The 19,618-nt window shown below is 41.7% G+C and overlaps 1 protein-coding gene across 1 annotated transcript in view; it reads right to left on the minus strand.

Annotated features, from left to right (window-relative positions):
* LOC139987536 (uncharacterized) overlaps nucleotides 1-19,618 on the minus strand; it is a 62,299-nt gene that overhangs the window by 19,683 nt on the left and 22,998 nt on the right. The window contains exon 8 of the mRNA XM_072003892.1: nucleotides 1-954. Coding sequence (XP_071859993.1) covers nucleotides 1-954 — 954 coding nt within the window. The remainder of the gene's footprint in view (nucleotides 955-19,618) is intronic.

Raw genomic sequence — 19,618 nt, forward strand, 5'->3', positions numbered from 1 at the left:
TGTTAGCCTGCGGCGAGGGCGGAGAATCGTCATAGTCCACGGGGCCAGCCTCGTCAACGACATCCTGCGCGTCATCCACTTGCTCGTCATTTTTCACTCTCATTTCTTCATCGCCTATACCCTCACTGAGTAGTTCGCAAACCTGGTTATTCATTTTCTCGTGAATTACCTCGTGCATAATTTTAGGACTTTCGTCCAGCACCTGGGCCTTGGATAACGCGATCTCATCGGGAACGTCATTGTCGTTATTATCGTGAACGTGATCGTGATCGTGTTCATTGTCGTCGTTATCGTCGTTATCGTTGTCGTTGTCATTGTTTTCATCGTCGTCGTCGTCGTCGTCGTCGTCGTCGTCGTCGTCGTCGTCTTCGTCGTCGTCGTGTAAATTATTACCTGCGATCGGTTCGTGCGTAACGTCGGTATTGGCGTTCAAGTTGGCATTCATCGATTCGTCGACGTCCATATTGTCCAGAACGTTCGAGTCTTTGCCAGATTGGTTTTCGTCGTGAGCGGAGTCGCTGTCATCGTAAAATTCGTAGGAAAGATTTTTAACGGGCAGCGTAGCGACGTCGTCAACCGCGTCTACGTCAGTTTCAGGACCCAAGTCGGAATAATCGTAATCCGCGTCGCCGTTTTCGTGTTTTCCATTGCTAGCCGCAAGAATGCCAGCATCGTCGTGATTGCGCGACTCTTGAGAAATCATCGCCTGTTTCAGGATATTTGAATTGATCGCGTTATGCGCATCGTCGATGTCCAGGAAAAGCGGTTTATCCTTCGAACTCATATTTTCAACTATATCATTCACTTGCAAACGATGGTACGGATGGGCGTATAGGGGTCTGGCTGCGATCGCGCTGGCTGGGGTTAACAAGACCACAACCACGGTAATGTTGTCCTCCGAACCTGCGTGCTTCGCCCACTGCACCAGGACCTGATACGCGCGTCTAAATCCGTCTGCAACATGAAAAAAATACCTTTTCGTTAGCTCGATTATTTCTTTATCCAGTTCTATTATTTATTCTAATTATTTATTACCAGCGAAACTGTGTCGAACTGTGTTAAATAAATAGAATAACGTTAATTTTCTAATTAAGCGTGTAATTCCGATATCGGAACAGAGGTGGAATCGTCGTTAAACGTTTTGTATTTCTTGCTGGTTTGCGAGCCACGATCAAGCAAGACCGTCACTTATCACAAATGCTATTCATCCGGCAATTACGATCATTTTTCAACGGATGACAGTCTAACGCGATTTGTTTGAATATGTACGAGGGCAGGGGGATTATCGATTTATAACACGAAGAGTTTCTGATTTTTCATATATTTTCTTTTTTCTAGCGTTTAACAAAGCTTATCTTAATTTTCTTCGTAATTAAATTTCCACGTACATATGTCGCGATACGCGAGTTTTCTCGTTTCGACGTTTCCTTCCTTCGCTTTGGTCCGTCTCGTTTAAACGTCGCGTTAATTTTTCGGCTATCGATTTAATTTCAATTCCGTTCCAAATGACAACGAAACACTGTTCGTAACGAAGCATCGGTGTAACGGGTGCGCAGCGATTAAAAGTACAGTTTGTAGCGACAAAAGTACTGTACAGAGCTGGAAAGATGTTCAACGGGACGCTACAAGGGCAAAGGATGTATTCGTATACATAGCGTTCTCTATCGCTCGCTGTCGCTGTATGTGACGCTTTCGGCCAATACGCGTGCTTATCTTTATGATTGTTAAGTCTTTGAAAAATAACCAATCAGATTCACGTTCCTTTGTCTGGTAGTGTTTTTGTCTCTATGATAGACTAGAGCGAGATCCTAGCAACAGATTACCTAGCATTAGATCCTAGCAACGCGTGGTGCCATGTGGGCTGCGCGTGGTAAGACTGCATTGTGCGTGCGTGTATGTGTGAAATCCGACAGCCACGAGCGCGGTATGATTTAAGAAGCCGGAAAGTTTTGGGTGAATCGTTCGAGAATCGAAAGTCTTTCGAGTCATCGCGTATTCACTACCGTTTATTAAATAAATTGTTAATTACTCATCTCGCCTGTAACAACAAATCTTTCACCGAAATAGCGACTAAAAATTCCGATTAAAGCGTATATCGTATATCGTTTGTAGCTTCGATATTATGAATAATATCGGCTATTTTTATCCATCTTTTTTTTTTATTTGTAATACGGCAGCTATTTATGGCAGGTGAATCACCTACGACAACCAACTATGACTCGTATGGTCCGAAACGTTCCAACAAAAAATTACGTAATTGTAATTATTATACCGCCGGTCTACCGCATGATGTAACATAGCACGCGCAACGCTGGAAGTGCGATAGATAAAAAACGCTAAACAACAATAGATAGTCGTTCGCACGAGGTAATTTTCGCGGAACACGATGTTTCGTTGTGTCGGGCAAAAGGAAAAATAACCTTTTGCGGATAAGAAGAAGACATGGAACAAGAAGTAGAAACACATTGTACGTACAATGCTTTCGATACCGTTAACGCTATCTGTTGGGTTGGCAACAAAGTGATCGCGGATTTTGTCATTAGGCGTTGTTGCCAACCCAATAATTTGATGGATCGTGCGCCACGCGTGTCACGAATCTATCGGAAAAACTAAATTGAACGTACGTATCTCGGAATCGAGGGATCGCGTCAGGCGATATTTAAATGTACGATCGAAACTTAGATCTAAAATTTATCCTAAAATATCGCGGGAACGATACGGTTCTGGCGGATCACTCGGTATAGTCGTAAAAGCATATCCCGCTAAATCCGCGTCCCTCGGTCCAAGTACGTTGACCCGTGCGCCATGACTGCGTAGGTTTCCTTTCCACCCTTTTCTTTACCCCAACTTGTTTCTTCTATTTTCCCTCTACCAATTCGTCTCTAGCTCGATTTCGGGCTTTTGTTCGCGTCGGTGAATTCACTGCGATTCGCCGTCACCCCTTTCTCGCCGTCGTTAATTCTTCGCTCTGCTTTTCCACCGTGCTTCTTCGTTCTCGCTTCTCCGCGTTACCGCTTCCAGCATTTCCTCTCCCCCTTTCTTTCGAATATCGAAAGTAATTTAGACTTTGCGTCTAATGGATCAGGAAGAAACGAACTCGAGCTTCAGCGTGGCTCGAGAGTCGTTCATCCTTTTTCTCCTTTCTCCTTCTTTACGAACTTTATATTATCGCGAACGCTTCTCGTTAGAAACGCGCAAAGATACATTTCCACGTGCAAGTATTTCGATAAGCGAGCGACGTAAAGTCAGACTTGACACGATCTAATCTCCGTTAAAACGAGCCGACACGTTCGCTTTATGAACACGTTCGCTTATGCGAGCCGTGACAGAAATTCATACGTTCGTAGATTACTCAACGTCCATTTGTCGATGAATGGCTCGTTTTTCAGAATATTCGTTGCATAGGCGGACGAGTCTGTGATCCAAGTAACCGTAACGCGCAGTCGGAATCAATTTACCAGCGCGATCGCCCTTCTCTGCGAATAAAAAGAACGCGCCTCGGTCGTGGATCGAAGAATCGAAAACCGTGTGTAGAAGCCAAGCGAATGCGTGGAATTATCGATAAGCGAATAATTATGAAACGATCGAATTTATCACGTTGACGCATCGATGCAACGTCGATTAACCCGATTAGTCATCGTGCTATTGTATTTATATATCAGGAGTAATAAACGTTTGTCAAAAATGTGAAATTAGCGAGAGCGGAGTAAATTCTAGACTTTCCGGTAGAACGACGGAAACGCGAATAAAACTCACTGCAACGAGAGAACGTGCTACCAACATCCCGATGAGAAGTTACCTCTTCGTCGTGCCATGTACTCCACGCACGAGAAGAGTTTAAATTACACGGAAATATTGGATTACGTGTGCCACGGTAATGCAACAGCGGTTAGACAATAGACGGTTGTGTTAACACCAGTTCCCTTTATTCTATATTATTTGTACATAGCTTCCTCGCGATATGTTTCTGCAAAGTCTTAGAACAGAAAGAAAGTCGAGCACAAATCATCGCCAGTCATATTCTACGAATTTCTTGACAAAAATTCATTCCCATCTAATCTGTGTTATTTCTACGAGAAACTCGTCGAAAAGCGCGTATCGTATATTTTTTTTGCGAGTAATCGAGAGAATTCGACGAACTGCGGGAATAAGCGTATTTAGAAATCCATTTGACGCTGCATCGATAGCGATTATCCGAGTCGTTCATTATCGGATCGGATAGTCGCTATCGACGGTTTCAATCTTTGCGAAAAATACTCTGGAGAGCAAATCGCGACAATTTTACACAGGCACTCTCAAATGGACACCTATCTATATATCTTTTCGTCGAGCATTTGTCGACAAAAGTCTTGTAGTATAAAACGCGCAAGCTGCAACAAATTAGAACACGGCCGGGTTACCGGTCATGCGATCGGAACGACGGTCCTGGGAATATTTTTTACGCTTGCAATAAATCGCGTCGAATTTCTACGAAAATTCGTAGGTTGCGTCGAGCAAACTATTATCGATCGAACCCCTTAAAAAACGGGCGTGACAGACGGTTGGCTCTGTGTTCGTTTCGGATGGACATTCGACCGATCGATAATCCGAGACCGCTCGCGGCAATTACGTACTTTCAATTTGTTTCGCACGAAAGGCGGCCTATAATTCGGGATCAGCCAGAGAAGCGACTCGAATATAATTCCTCGATCGTCGATATTTCGAAAAATTATTAAATCATCGCGGATGAAACGGTCGAGTTCGATAAATATTCGCAAAAATATTTGAGCCGATAGTTTTTTCGTACGTCGTCGAGCTGTCGCCACGTTGAACAGACCCCCCCTACGGAGGTTTTAGTTGGCAGCACTGTTTACGAAAAAGTTACTATCAAAGAAAGCGTAAACATCGATCGTTTACTTATCGATACGGTAATACGCGTCGATAAATAAAAGCGTGGGCGGAGCAGCATCTTCGGAGAAGAGTTCAACCCGACGCACGTCGAATCTAACTTTGAGCTAATCTTTAAGCTAATTTAGGTATTTTTGTGCAAACTTTTCTTTGACAGTAACTTCTTCGAAAATGGCGTCGCCTCTTCACTAAAATCCTCGCAACGCTGCTCAGAGAAATTGACCTTGACGATATACTAAAAAATTATCGAAATCGGAATATGTACGTGTTCACCGAATTTCCAATAACGTGGAAAATATTTCTCGAGGAAAGTACGACCCATCCGTTGCATACGCGTGGAACGTATCGATAATTAGAATTTAATTGTATTGTGCTTATCTATAATTACAGACATAATTATAATCAAGGAATAAAAAGAAAGCGGGCCAATTCACTGGCGATCGCAAGCGAAACTCTCTGCTACGAGGCTTTGCTGCCTTCGAACTATTACCGTATCTAAGCAATATGAATTATATAGGTGATGCGCGCATAAATCAAGCTCCGCTCGCGGAACGATCGTTGAACCAATGCTCAACGGCCCTGACCGTCGGTATCGCTAGCTTTTCTCGCCATCTTTTCATGAAAATTTTACTATACGCGATATTCTTATCTGCTTGAAGCAGAACACGTGAGAATTTTCGCTCGTCGATTCACTCACGTACTCGAAGGGAAAAAAGGAAAATATTTTTGAGTCAGAGTTCTATCGCGTTCGTTGAAGATACGTTTCTACGTAGAAACGTAAAAACGTAAAAACGTACGATGGTAACTGCGGCGACGTATATGATCGTATTCCGAGCGTCTGTTAAATCATTTGTTTAACACGTGCGATTGTAGTTAATGATTTCGACAGCCACGAGTGTTTTTCAATGTGCCTACGTCGAAGTAATGGTTCCTTTTTAACAGCGCGACGTTCGATACAAAACTCGTGAAAGAACGCTTTATTATGAAGCTAACACGTATATTTTTGCCTTTCTTAAATAAATCCATCTCTCGTGACAAGAGCAAGGTCCGAGTGCATTTGTAGCGCTGAATGATCGCTTTATCCCCGTTCGCTGTAATGGCCGGTGTCAAACTTCCAGCTACACCGTATCGTCAACGGTTTTGAACACTTTATGTCCTACACTTTGAATACTGTTTTGAATTTACTTAACCTAGTTCCGCACAACTTTAAAACATCTGCAGCTCTGCGCTTTTATTTCGGATAGACGTGTGCGTTTTGTGTTACGTAATTTATAGACCGCGATTCTAAAAAGAATATCGTATGTGTAAAATAACCTGCAGCGTACATATAACGCGATATATATATGGAATTATACCAACAATTGGTCCAAAAGAGAACGAAGACGGTGGCTCGGTGGGTAAACGCTTGCAGCGCCCTTTTTGCACGTTGAAGGCGCCGTTTAAACGATTACCACTTTATGATTTAAAATGCATATTCTATGTTAAAAGTTGAGTCTCAACCATGACACAGCGAGAGAGATAACGAGATGACACATTGCGAGCAAATTGATTATCGTCACGCTGAACGCTTCGTATGCTTCGAATCGCTGTTTTAAAATACCGCGATTCCATCCCGATATACGATAATTCGATGACTTTACAGAATCGTCGATTTCTTTGATTCCATATCAAATACACCGCAAATCCATAAAACACAAGCGAAATAATCATGTCACTCGTATCCAATCGGGAATCAGCGAGTGACGAGGTCTCGACAAGATTCTAACCTCAATCTTCTTAAGAATCAGATTTCAAACGAAAGACTTATTTTTCCACGTAAACGTCTAACCATCTATTCCGTACAACGCGTACTATGACGCTATATTATTCGTCTGCATATTGTCGGTACATAAGGAAGAAAAATTCATCGTTTGGAAAATCAGCGTGAAATAGAAAGTAGTTTAAAGAAGAGAACGATCAACGAATCGACTATGTAGCAGCTATGTGGAAATTCTTATCTTTTTCAATTTAATCGATGGCTTTTAGAGGTTTCGGGAGTCTATAATAAAATATCATTTATGCGTACTGCTTACCATTCGAAAGGGAAACCAGACAAAAGATAAAAATATAAATATCGCAGTCTAGTTACATGTAACGTTTTAATGTTGGAAATGAAGTTGTTAGCTGTATCGAAAAGAAAAAAGTTGTTTTATCGAATGAAATAAAAAACTTGCGTCTCCTCGTGGTTGCTATATGCCGCAAAGCCGCGCTACGTGCATGCATTTTCATAAAAATGCGCGGACCCGTTTTCTTTCCTGTTAGTCGCGGCCGGAATGCGATGCGGCGTTGTGTTACGCTTTCCTGTTAATTCCGGCAATAAAGTCGGGTCAAACGTTCTCTCGTTCGTTCTCGTCTCGTGAAATTCCTGGATCCTTCGTAATCTAAATTTGTAGCGTTTTTTCTTTTTTTATCGGACGAATCGGACAATTTTCGCGTAAATTCTCCTCAAAGACTATTTCGGCAAATAAAAGCGCACGAATATTAATCGAAAGGATACGATTCGCAATATCGTAATTTTTTACTTTACATCGAAACGTTCCCCTCAAGACACAGAGCCATCGTTCTTCGAGAACTGAAAGTCTGCGATCGGTTTTTTAAAAGAACGCGGTATAGCGTGGCGGTGTGGCGCAGCGGTCAAATTTTTGTCTCAACTTCGGTCCCGGTACACGGTGGTGTTACGTTACAGGGACCTGCGGCTTACCGCATTTGCTCCGCTTTCACGTATCGTAGTATTTTACGACAGCATAAAATGCAATTAAGCACGACGTCTATTATCGCCCTGTGGTCTGCGGAGTATGCACCTAGAGTTACCGACCGAGGAAAATTCGCGGCCACCTTCGGAGTGTCGATTTTACTTCCTGTTGCACGCTGATCCCGCCTCGAGCGAGTTAATCCGCGAATTTCGTAAATGTTTCGTAAGACGCTATCGTCGACTTTCGCAACTCTACTTACACGTCTGTACATGTTTACAGAAATCCGGTAAACGTACCTTGCAAAAAATTAATACCTTGATCGACTTATTACGTATTACTTTACTTGTTTTATTACTGCAACCTTCGCTAACCCTAAACGAGCAATTGCAATTGAATTACGTAATAATTTCGAGAATATTCGCTTATTAATCACGATGCTACTCACTCCTCGTATTTTAATTTTGACGTATCTTTGCTAACGACGAGAACGTAGTTATAAAAACGAGAACACGAACAAACGTTTCATTTCGAATTCATTTCGATCTCAAAGGTTTGTAGAAAAATCTCTTCGAGATTTATGATTGAAATTCAGAAAATAGGAGATCGTACTGGTACTAATAGGATTCTACTAATAGGAGTTCGCGTTCAGATAAGTATCAATTTAATCAGCAAGAGTTTATTCAACGTTCGGATCGCCCAGCAGCACCGGGACAGGATCGAGATGATCCCTAATATAGTACACAAGTACGTTGTTTTATGCTTATCTAATTATTTTGTTAAAACATATTTTTTAATTTTAAACGATACTCCGCGCGGTACATTTGTTTATATGCATCAAGGTAATAAGTAGACTGTGGATGCGAAACCCTATTATTATCATGCAACGTTTAACTATAAATATATGTAAATTATACATTTATTCTAGCCGATAGAAGTAATTAATCAACGAAGGTTAACGCTTAAAACAAGACTCGTAACTTATAGTATTTTCAATACACTTGTTGCATATTTCGCATATTGTTTGTATATGTTGGTGTATTCCTGCATTGTTTACATATTACATTTTCATATTTGACATATTTTAACGTATTGCGAATGCAGAAACATCCGCGGTCTAGTAAAAGAAACCGAAGCGGTTGAACCGTTGCAACGGCACGAGGTGAAAACGGGGCAACCTAACGTCCGAAAGCTAATCGGGCACTAAATAAAATTTCATCGCGATAAACGTAGTTCCACTGTGGTTCCTGAGCCTGAGGACACCGGCTCGAGATTAACTCCGCTCCGAATAACACTAGATTTCTCGAGCCACACACATCGCGAAATTTCTTTTCGTAAACGATAAACTTGTTCGATACAAATACATAAACTCACTGTATATAATATATATATGTCGGCACAGGGAAACGAGGGCTCGAGCAAGTAGCCGCCACAGAACACCACTCGACGAGGAGTCGGCTTCCGATCAGCTGGAAAAATTATTCTTGTGACCGCTGATTTGTTCGTTCGGGTGCGCAGACTCCGGCCGGTTTCCCTCGCGTTTACAAGACGATCCGTACGAGGGTACCGTGTATCAAAGTACACACAGACAAGAAAGGAATTTTCTCGCAGATTTGAAACAGCGGGCGTGGCGTTTCGCGACCGACTGGCAGACTGCCGACCACCGGATGTCGCCACCAGACCGTTGCCGATGACTCACGCCACCCTCGTCAGGCTCAAGGCTTGATTGGTCCTTTCGCAACCCCCACCCTTCGGTCTCGGTCATCGCACGGAAAACCCCCTCGTCTCCGCCGGCCAACATGCTTGCCGTCTGACGCTCTCGCTTGCGAAGATACCGATCTGGTACGTAGCGTGCCAGGATCCGCCAAGTCGTTCGATCTTTCAATTTTTAAACTAAATTTTTTAACTTTTCGAAAAATCTCCGAATTTTCATCTGTTCGACTCGCCGGGGCACACGATAAGTACCCTGATCCTGCGTTCATGATTTTCGACTACGCCTTTTCAACCGTATTATTTTCTGAAAATACCGTTTTCTACTTTGAAAGAGAAACTGTAGAGACGCGAAAGATGTTTGCCAATATGCGCGTTACTCCTATATTATAGATATTATGGTAGTCGTATTATAGGTATGGAGGGTCACAATTGGATTTTCATGTAAGGATCGGGTTCCATATCGTTCGTTAAATTTTAATGTTATTCTTTCCGTCAAGACGGTTAAGCAAAAGGTTGCCAAAATATTTTTCTTTCTACCGTAAGGATATAACGGTCAACCATATGAGTACATATGTACATAAGACTATATGTACGATACACGAACCCTTGAAAGACATTATCGCGTACCTTCTTTCCACCTGGATTAAAATTTCCAGCATGAGACACGAAGAGTACGCGAACGTCGGAAAGTCGACTTGTGGGGCAGAAGACGACCGGAACAGAAGAAGCCCACGTACTCGGGTGACTAGCGTAGCTCATGCATATTGATATGCGCAATATTCAGGCGACTTTCGTCCATCCGCTGTTAGTGGATTAGCGTTCGACATTCTCGACGCGTTAGGGGAAATAGTAGTGTTCCCTCGTGCCGCAAACCATGCGTCACACTGCCCCCCTTTGTCTTTCGCTACACACATTTACCAGACCCTGCTATTTTTGCCCCCCCCCTCCTCACCCCACCTACTCTCTCTCTATTGCTCCTCATTGTTATTATAACGTTCCGTTTATTCCGTATCTATTTACATATGTATGCACAGCCATACACGAGTACGAGACACGTCATCCAGGACGATAAGCTCTGTAAAATTTTGCGATCGCCATTTCCAATGTTCTTACGGTCGGATTAACAGAGTACGAGATTACCAAGGATCCGTAATTGCATCTTTCTGTTCGCCGATACGACCTCTTCTCGCGTGTATATCGTTCAAACGCAAATCTTCGATCTCCTTTGTTCGACTACCTTTTTTTTTTTTTTTTTCGACGATTCATAGAATCGGTTAATACGATACGATATTTCGTTTCGTAGCATTCGACTCGACGATTAAACGCGCCCATTCGGATTAGAACGCGAGCTTTTATCGACTGTTGGGTCAAACAAACAAAGGGTGCTAACGAGTAAGCGTCCTATCTAACAATCACGATAGAAGAAACGGTTCAGAGGTTAGGGGACTAAACGTGATTCGAAACTGTTGGTCTAAGAAACATAGCGTTATCCGGGATAGTTTCTCGCGCGCGTGAAACTTAAATCGATTAGCCTTTCCCTCTTTAACTGTATATATACCATCATGCACTTAAGTACTAACTCGAACTAATAGTTTTAATCAGCGTAACGCTTTAACGTTTTAATTTTTATCTTACGAATAGAGAGAATAGCTTAGGAGAGTAGCAATTACGTATTTCTATTATCGAAAGGCGCGCAGAGAAACCACAAGGATCGAGCGAAACGTCAACGTCAAACGATTCGCTGTTGTTTATTGCGTTAAATTTATTCCTTCTGAAAACCGATCGAAAGCTGTACGTTAACGTTCGTTAAATAAAACGATCAAGGACAAAGAACAAAAGACTGATCCAAGGACAGTTTAAAATTTCACACTCTTTTTACGGGCCATTGTAAACGCGATGAATCATAACTGCCGATTAAGAAACTACTTTCATTTTTTAGTCATTCGCGTAATTTATTGTCCGAAATAAGGTAACGTTCGCTAGGAATTTCATTGTCAAATTTCAGGGTCCTATTTTTTCTTCGCACAATTTTCCAACGAAAACGCGTAACATACGTCGATACGTTGGTACACGCGTGTTTCTCTCACTTTTACTTCCATTCCATATAAATCGATCGAGTTTGCTTTAGAAAATTCTGCAACACCATGTACCATATGGTCAGAAAATTCCAATTCTCTTGTCGAAAATGAATTTGCTCGTTGAAAGACAAACGATTAGCCTATAAATATTGGAAGACCGAGGAAAGGATGAAACGAAGCGCGGATAATAACGTAAAACGTGGAGGAGACGGAGGAGGAAAGGAGAAACGCAGCTTCCACGAGTAAGAGCCGCGAAAAGGATCAGTGTGGGCCACTCTACCGCTCTCAGAGTCGAAGCAACGAGCTGAGCGGGTCAAACGTGACGTAACATCCGGACGACTTCTTCTCGAGGTGGAAACGCTCGAAGGGAATCGACGAAGCGTGCAGACACCACGCGTCGATCGCATCTTTTCATGTTCTCCGTTACTCTCGCGACTTCCACCGCTTCGTGTCGTCTTCTAACAGTTTGGCCCCCCTCCCCCACCAGCCCTCCCCCGACCCTGCGCTCTCCGTACATTGCCACATCACATTCCCCGAGAATGAATCACACTCGTAAGAGAACCTGGCGCACATAGATAACGCGAAAACGCGCGATTACCGGCCTTCTCCGTGGCTCGGCTTCCCCTGTTGCTTCTCTTCCACAGCTCGCCGCGTACCGAGCACACCTTCAGGAAAGCGTGCTTCTCGAGAAAAAAGGTATGCTTTCCCTCGCGAAAGCATCCTTTTACAATTCTAACAACCTGCACGAGAGAAATTTCGCGTTACGCCTGTCTACTTACCGGCCAGCCAACTTCGAATTAACGCATCTGTACCGCGTATCTCTATATCGTTTAATTAGTCCTGATCGACGCTAAGTAGGCACTCGCTTCGAGTAGTCGAGCACCGATGCTTTATCGTTTCGTTTACTTTATTAGTTGCAACGATATGCATATAGCGAAATTTCTTATTTCCATGTTATACGTAGATGCGTACATTATATCTTACCAAGTTGAAAGTAAGGATCGCGAATCGAGATAGAGCGCACGAAATTAACCCATTCATTCATACCTTTAGAAAGAAAACGACGGTCCGTTATGCGATATTTATTATATGTATACGCAACGTATATGTAATTGGTTAGATGATGTAAACGTATATATATAATTGGTTACCAAGATTATTACTTAACAGTAACAGATAAAGAAACGTTTCGAGGAATGGAATCAAATGAAATCTCTAGCCGTGATCCTATTTTCCCTGTTTTCTCTTTAGCTTATTTTTCTGTATCAGAACCGAAGAATATTATTTCATATTCTAAAACGCGGTATAACTCGTAAATAGTAACTTTGGTAGATTCGTAACCCTTAACTTATTACGTAAAAATACATTATTACGACCAATACCTACCAATGTACCTAGCAATATAGAACCATCGGATATATTTAGATTTGTATTCATCTGGTTACCAAGTAGGTAGTAACATTTTTACCGAGTTTGACATTTCGTTGCTTGCAAGCATCCAACATGCATAAAGATCTTTTATCGTTACGTGTGCATCGGCAAATAGGAAACTGGACAGAGTACAGAGAAAGGCATCCAAACTCGGACAAGCTTACTCACTCGGCCATGAATGCGCCGCCGTTTTCGAATTCTTTGCCGACACGCGGCGAGAAAGAAAAAGGGAGAGAAAGAGAGAGAGAGAGAGAGAGAGAGAGAGAGAGAGAGAAGAAAAAGAAGAAGAAAATTACAGCAACATTGCGGCCGTTAAATTGGCTAGAAACGCGGCAAGCCAGAAAATACGAGGCAGATGAATTGCAGTTCTGTCGATCTAATTTGAAACTTTTCATCAGCCTGCCGTTTCTACGTAAATTAGTTCAAGAAAGTAATAAATCATTTGAATCTTCCTTTTTTATCTCGGTCTTTTCTATCGTTAGTCTTCCTTTTTTTCGAATAATCTATCGACGAGCGTAGAATACTTGTTTCACTGTGCTTAAAAATATCGTGTCACGTTTCACACAGTGTTCGACTAAAAGGGGTAACTCTATACGTCTAAATGGCGTGGTTCGTTCGATAGGAGCAAAATAACAGACTTCGACCGTAAATTCCAATTTGACGAATTCGGAAGAAAAGATGGACCTCGTGGATCGTTAATCGATGTCTACAGTCGTAATTCTTCAAATTACACGAGTGAGTCATTGGTACTTGTTGCCAGTGAAGCGAAACCCATTACAGATCGAACGGTAGAACGTATCAGTATCTCGGAAAGCACGCAACAGATCGTTATCTCGATAGGTTTCGATTCAAACCGTTTCTACGATAATACAAGAAAATTGACCAGCAGCATAGCCCGAAGCGCACGTTTGCGATAACGATTCGGTAAATACAAGCCACGTAACTTTGAGACACGACCTACTCAATCTTATCGTAAATTGAACTCGGTTTGTTTTCATTCCGAATTATATAGTTGAACTGCTAAGCTATAATGATCGCTGAATCTTTTACAAAATAATTCTTTTTGGACTTTTTGTAAAAAGAACGAAACACCTAACTACAGGTGTACCGTCATTCCTTTTTTACCTGTAACTTCGGTATTTCGTTTATGTATTAAAAACTGTTATAACCATATCGCGAACTAAAAGTATTGCCAACATATCGTTCGCGATATATAAGCGTATTTTCAGGATTATGACTCGTTCTTCGCCACTTAGTCTATTAAATTAGATATTAAGCGCCGAGTAAATTTTATATTCGTACTAAAATCCTGCGATCGTTCTATCGTATCGCGCGAAAAGCGTGCAGAACATCGTGAAATAGCAGACCACACCCTTGGTATTTCATTAGAACGTTACGATCGCCTGACTAATTACGTTTGCTAAATTATTCCTTCGTGCCGTGACACTTTTAACTTCCACGTCAACAACGGTGATAAATTATTCGTTTCATTACATTACTGTCACATTTCTTTTTTTTTTTTTTTTTTTTTTTCTTTATACGCGGTTACTTTCGACGTAAATTGTCAAATTTCCGAAAAACTGCTACGTATTAAATTAAAACGCGTTATGGCGTTTAATCGTTTTACACCAAATTTTTAACGCGTTCCATGAAATTAAAGGAGATCGATAAAATAAATTTTAATCCTCTTTATTTAACGTAACAACGGTCGACTCTTTCTTAAAACTCGAAATCAAACGCAACGTTCAGCCACGTATAGTACAGAGACGATGCGAGGCTGACACCCGCGAGTTTGCCTCGCGAGGTGTATAGGTATCTGCCTCGCGGCGAGACCGCCTCGAGGCGTGTCAACGATCGTCGATTTCTAGACGAGATCAAAGGTGCCTCGCAGCTCTTTAGCCGCTTCGTTCGTTTGGATGCACATTGAAATAACTTGTAAACGCGTATATTTAACCGCGGCTCGCTCTGCCTCGCTCGTTTGCCTGGCGTACTTTACTCTGCGTTACGGCACGAGGCGAGCGACGAGGCGAGCGACGAGACAGCAACTATCGGGTGAAGCAGCCTCGCCGGTCAGCCCACACTGTCCGTACATAGCTTTATACGTTCTCCTATAATGTCCTACCTATGATACTACAATAGCGATGCTTGGCTGACATCGTCTATGGTGATCTAACGGAACCTGTTGCGTCGATAATTCTTCCTGGACTTTGAAGAAAGCCACCGATGCGATGAGTGCAACGCGTAGGCGTGGCAACGCAGTCAATTCCCAGAAAATCGTGATTTTTACGATAATATCCAGCATCACCGAGGCGGGTGGCCTTTCACCATAGTCGAGGAATAAGATTGGTTCCATGCACCGCGTGAAACTAGCAAAGATCAAAGGGGTTGAGCAATCTAAATGATCGGAATCCGTGGCAAGTGTAGCTGGCATTATTGTTGATCGCGAAGAGCAAGTGAAAGGTCGTGTGTTTAAGGAAGAGCTGCTCGAGAGAATAGCGGTGAGAATAGTAGTTGCAGGCATCGGCCGAGAAATTCTATTCTTATCGTCGTTAAGCTTACCATGGCCATCGTGAAACCGGTTTTATTTTGCGAACAACAGCATCGCCCTACGATATCGTTCCTCTTAGAGAAATTTGAAAATCTTTGCATAAGCCGGCGGGCGTTAAACGTCCGCCATATTACATTTCTCCAAGTTCTTACAAATATTTTTAGAAAACGAATATTTCCAAAGGCGTCGCGCGTTCGTCGCGACCAGATGTGACTTCTCTATTTTAGTGGTTGCCCCTTAACTCTTTAGTTTCCTTACCGACCCCTCCTTAACTCAAAATAACTTGAAACTTCAAGAAGAAACTAAGGAAGAAGAGACAGAAAATTATTAGACCGCGGTAAGACAGGAATGTACTTTCGAAAACGAGGCAAGAAAAATATTACTCGATTGTACGCGATTATTACCAACTAATACCATAAAGTATTACGATGTGAATAGTTAATAACGGCATACGGTATTCCTATGCATTTTCTCGTTACTAGCCCCTAACGCTTTTCGGAAGAGAGGAAAGAAAAACGTTGGAAAACAACGCGTACAACAAGAAAAAAAAAGAATTAAAAAGGTATAATAGTCGTTAAAAATGGCCACGACAAAAGTTTATATCGCCCATTGAGATAGATTTCTAATAATTTCAGGTTAGTCGGAAAGTAATAAAAACCGTAAAAGACGGTGATATTATCATACTATGCTATACGCATAGTATGTATGTATATACGTACGTATACGGGATGGTCCATGCAATTGTTTCGCGTTATAACTCCGTTATAACCAATGCGGTTGCAGAAAAATGTCAAAGGAGAAAGACGAATGATTCGAAATATTCCACAAAGTTTAAGCTAAAATATCTTTCAAACCAACTAGTTTTCGATCGTGTTACCTTAGCACTCGTAATTGCGATAAGTAGAAAGCGTGTAGTAGTTTTACTTTACTTGATTAATTTTTTATCCTTCATAGAACTTAATAAAATTAAATATACGGTAGTTCTGTCGAAATAAAAGATCGGGAGAAGATAGAGTACGGGGGAAATAGATTCGTTGCTCTCGTTGATTATTCTTGCGAATGACGTAACGCGTAATAACGCGCTATGCTAATACACTGAGTCATTCGAGTACACGTAATTTTACTAGTTTTATACATTCAGGACGTGACACTGGTGCAATTTTGCCATCAACCGATTAACGTTTACGGAACTGTCTACGAGATACACCTACCGCATGAAATTAATCGCTTTCCTCCTTCCTGTGACAGACCTGTGTATGTACAATCTAATGTCTATATATACGTATCTCATGAACCAACGTTCTATCGTACTTAAGAACCTTCCACCTACTCTAATTCTTAGAAACCTTTGAAATACAAGCCAACGTTAACATTAATATCGATAATATCACTAACGTAATTACTTCTATCGCTGATACAATTAATTGACGCGTAACTTGGCTCTTGGGTTTCGTTCTTACCGGCAAAAGCTTGAAACACAGTGCGACTCGATAAGCGATCGTACGATACAGCAGACAGGTATCCTTAAATAAGCTGAATATTTTCAGGTTCCCTGAAAGACTGAAAGAGCGCGAGCCAGTTGGTCCACGGAACGATACGTCGAGATAAGTCATCGTAAGAACATCTCGATAAAGTAACAAAATAAACTACTGTTAGCACGTATACTATTAGTAATTTATTGTATCTCGCTGAATGTTTTCAGGTTCCCTGAAAGACTGAAAGAGCGCGAGCCAGTTGGTCCACGAAACGACACGTCGAGATAAGTTACCTTAAGAACATCTCGATAAAGTAACAAAATAAACTATTGTTAGCACGTATACTATTAGTAATTTATTGTATCTCGCTGAATATTTTCAGGTTCCCTGAAAGACTGAAAGAGCGCGAGCCAGTTGGTCCACGGAACGATACGTCGAGATAAGTCATCGTAAGAATATGTCGAAAAAGTAACAAAATAAACTACAAGTTAGCACGTATACTATTAGTAATTTATTGTATCTCGCTGAATATTTTCAGGTTCCCTGAAAGACTGAAAGAGCGCGAGCCAGTTGGTCCACGGAACGATACGTCGAGATAAGTCATCGTAAGAATATCTCGATAAAGTAACAAAATAAGCTACTGTTAGCACGTATACTATTAGTAATTTATTGTATCTCGCTGAATATTTTCAGGTTCCCTGAAAGACTGAAAGAGCGCGAGCCAGTTGGTCCACGGAACGATACGTCGAGATAAGTCATCGTAAGAATATGTCGAAAAAGTAACAAAATAAACTACTGTTAGCACGTATACTATTAGTAATTTATTGTATCTCGCTGAATATTTTCAGGTTCCCTGAAAGACTGAAAGAGCGCGAGCCAGTTGGTCCACGGAACGATACGTCGAGATAAGTCATCGTAAGAACATCTCGATAAAGTAACAAAGTAAACTATTGTTAGCACGTATACTATTAATAATTTCTTGTATCTCGCTGATTGAATTTAGAGAATTAAGGATATATCGGTAAGAATGGAATTTTTGCCGAATGTTCTCAATAAATGTATCGAATTCGGTAGTTACTTGGGTCGATCCTAGAACGATTGGAATTTTACAACATGTAAATATGTCAGTGATGCCACATTTCCGAGCTCATTGAACCTGGTCCCGTTATTGTTACAGCTTTTTAAAAGAGCCTATATCTTAAGCCGAGTTAGACACGTTGGTGAGAAAATTGGTAACGATGTTTGGCTAAAATCCAAGTTATTTCCTAGCATTCCACGTTGCGGTAGGTTCCCCTCGGCATCTGCTTAATACATTGGAGGACGTTTCCCTGGACAGATTTTCCCGATCCCTAAACAGAACGCTTTGTTCGCTTCCTAGTATTATCGTATCTAATTTGTACAGCTGTGGAAATATATAGCAAAGAAGAGAACCGACGTGATTAAATTCGAGGAATTGGCTACTGTCAAACTGCGTTGCCTCTTTATTCGTAAGGTAATTTCATTTCTGCATAGATAGCTGCGAGATTCGACCGACTCGAGGTACGTACATATTTTTTATCGTTCGTTCGCCTGTAATACAAACGATGAGAATTTCACTCGTATTCGTCTGGCAACGTATAGCAAGAAGAAGAAATATCATCAAGAACAATCGCGAAGCACGACCACTTTCACCTGTCCCCTGAAGCTCCAAACCGAAGCCGAGTTGGGTTTAATCTTCGAAGAAGCGATTTAGCGATACCTGGAACGTATCTCCGGTTGAATTCGCTTCGCCAACAGATAGGAAAACGCGTGTAGGGTCAATGACCCGACACTTCCTCGATGAGAAATGCCTGTCAGCTGTTAAAATCGTTCAAACGGTGAACGAAATGGCCAAGGGAGAATCCGTGTCTGTGCCGGCGCCTGTATTTTCGGCACCAAAAAGGTACAAGGAAGTCGTACTCTGGTAACCGTCGATGCTACGAGTTATTCGTTGCCCAAACATTCTCGAAAGAAGCTCTTCAAATTTATGTTTGCACTCGGCAACAGAAAGAACCTCGTTTCGATATTAGAAACTACTGTTTCTGAAGAGCGCGTTTCGTTAATTTTACTCATAATGCAATTACGAATGAAAGACAACCGATCTGCCCAAAGTACAAATCGACGTTATAGAACAAAAAATAACGATACAGATCGGGTACGATGTTGGGAAGAAAACACAGCCTGTTTAAAGGTCTATTTGCAGAAGAATTTTGTGGTTCCACGTTGTCTTTATCCACAGGAGATTCTACCAACAGAAGCATCGCGAACGCAGCGAACGTATCTCTAGGAACCGCGTCTCGTTCGTTTTTCACGAGCAAAAATGAAATTCATCCGGCAAGCGATGCAAGGAATGTCACCGTGAGTCAGATGCGAGCGTGTATACGTGTTCGCATGGCCGCTAAAATTGGAACTGGCTGGCGTCATAAGCGCAAAAAGCTACGTGGAAACGCGCTTTTCTATATACCACATTTCCAGTCTGTTCCCCGATTTTCTTTCGATTCCTTCGTAAATCGATACAACACCACCGTAACAGTAACATTAATAAGAATCTTTGCACTTTGAAAGAATAATTCAAATAATAATCTATTATTATCGTCGATTATCGTAGTTATTATAGTTATCGTGGCATAATAATTTGCAACTCGACGCTACACAAATTGTGTTCCTAAGACGCGAAAAGTTAACGAAATTATAATATATATATATATTATACTCTATTATATGGCTTTGTCTCGCGTG

Source organism: Bombus fervidus, chromosome 5, assembly GCF_041682495.2.
Source record: "Bombus fervidus isolate BK054 chromosome 5, iyBomFerv1, whole genome shotgun sequence".
NCBI lineage: Eukaryota > Metazoa > Arthropoda > Insecta > Hymenoptera > Apidae > Bombus > Bombus fervidus.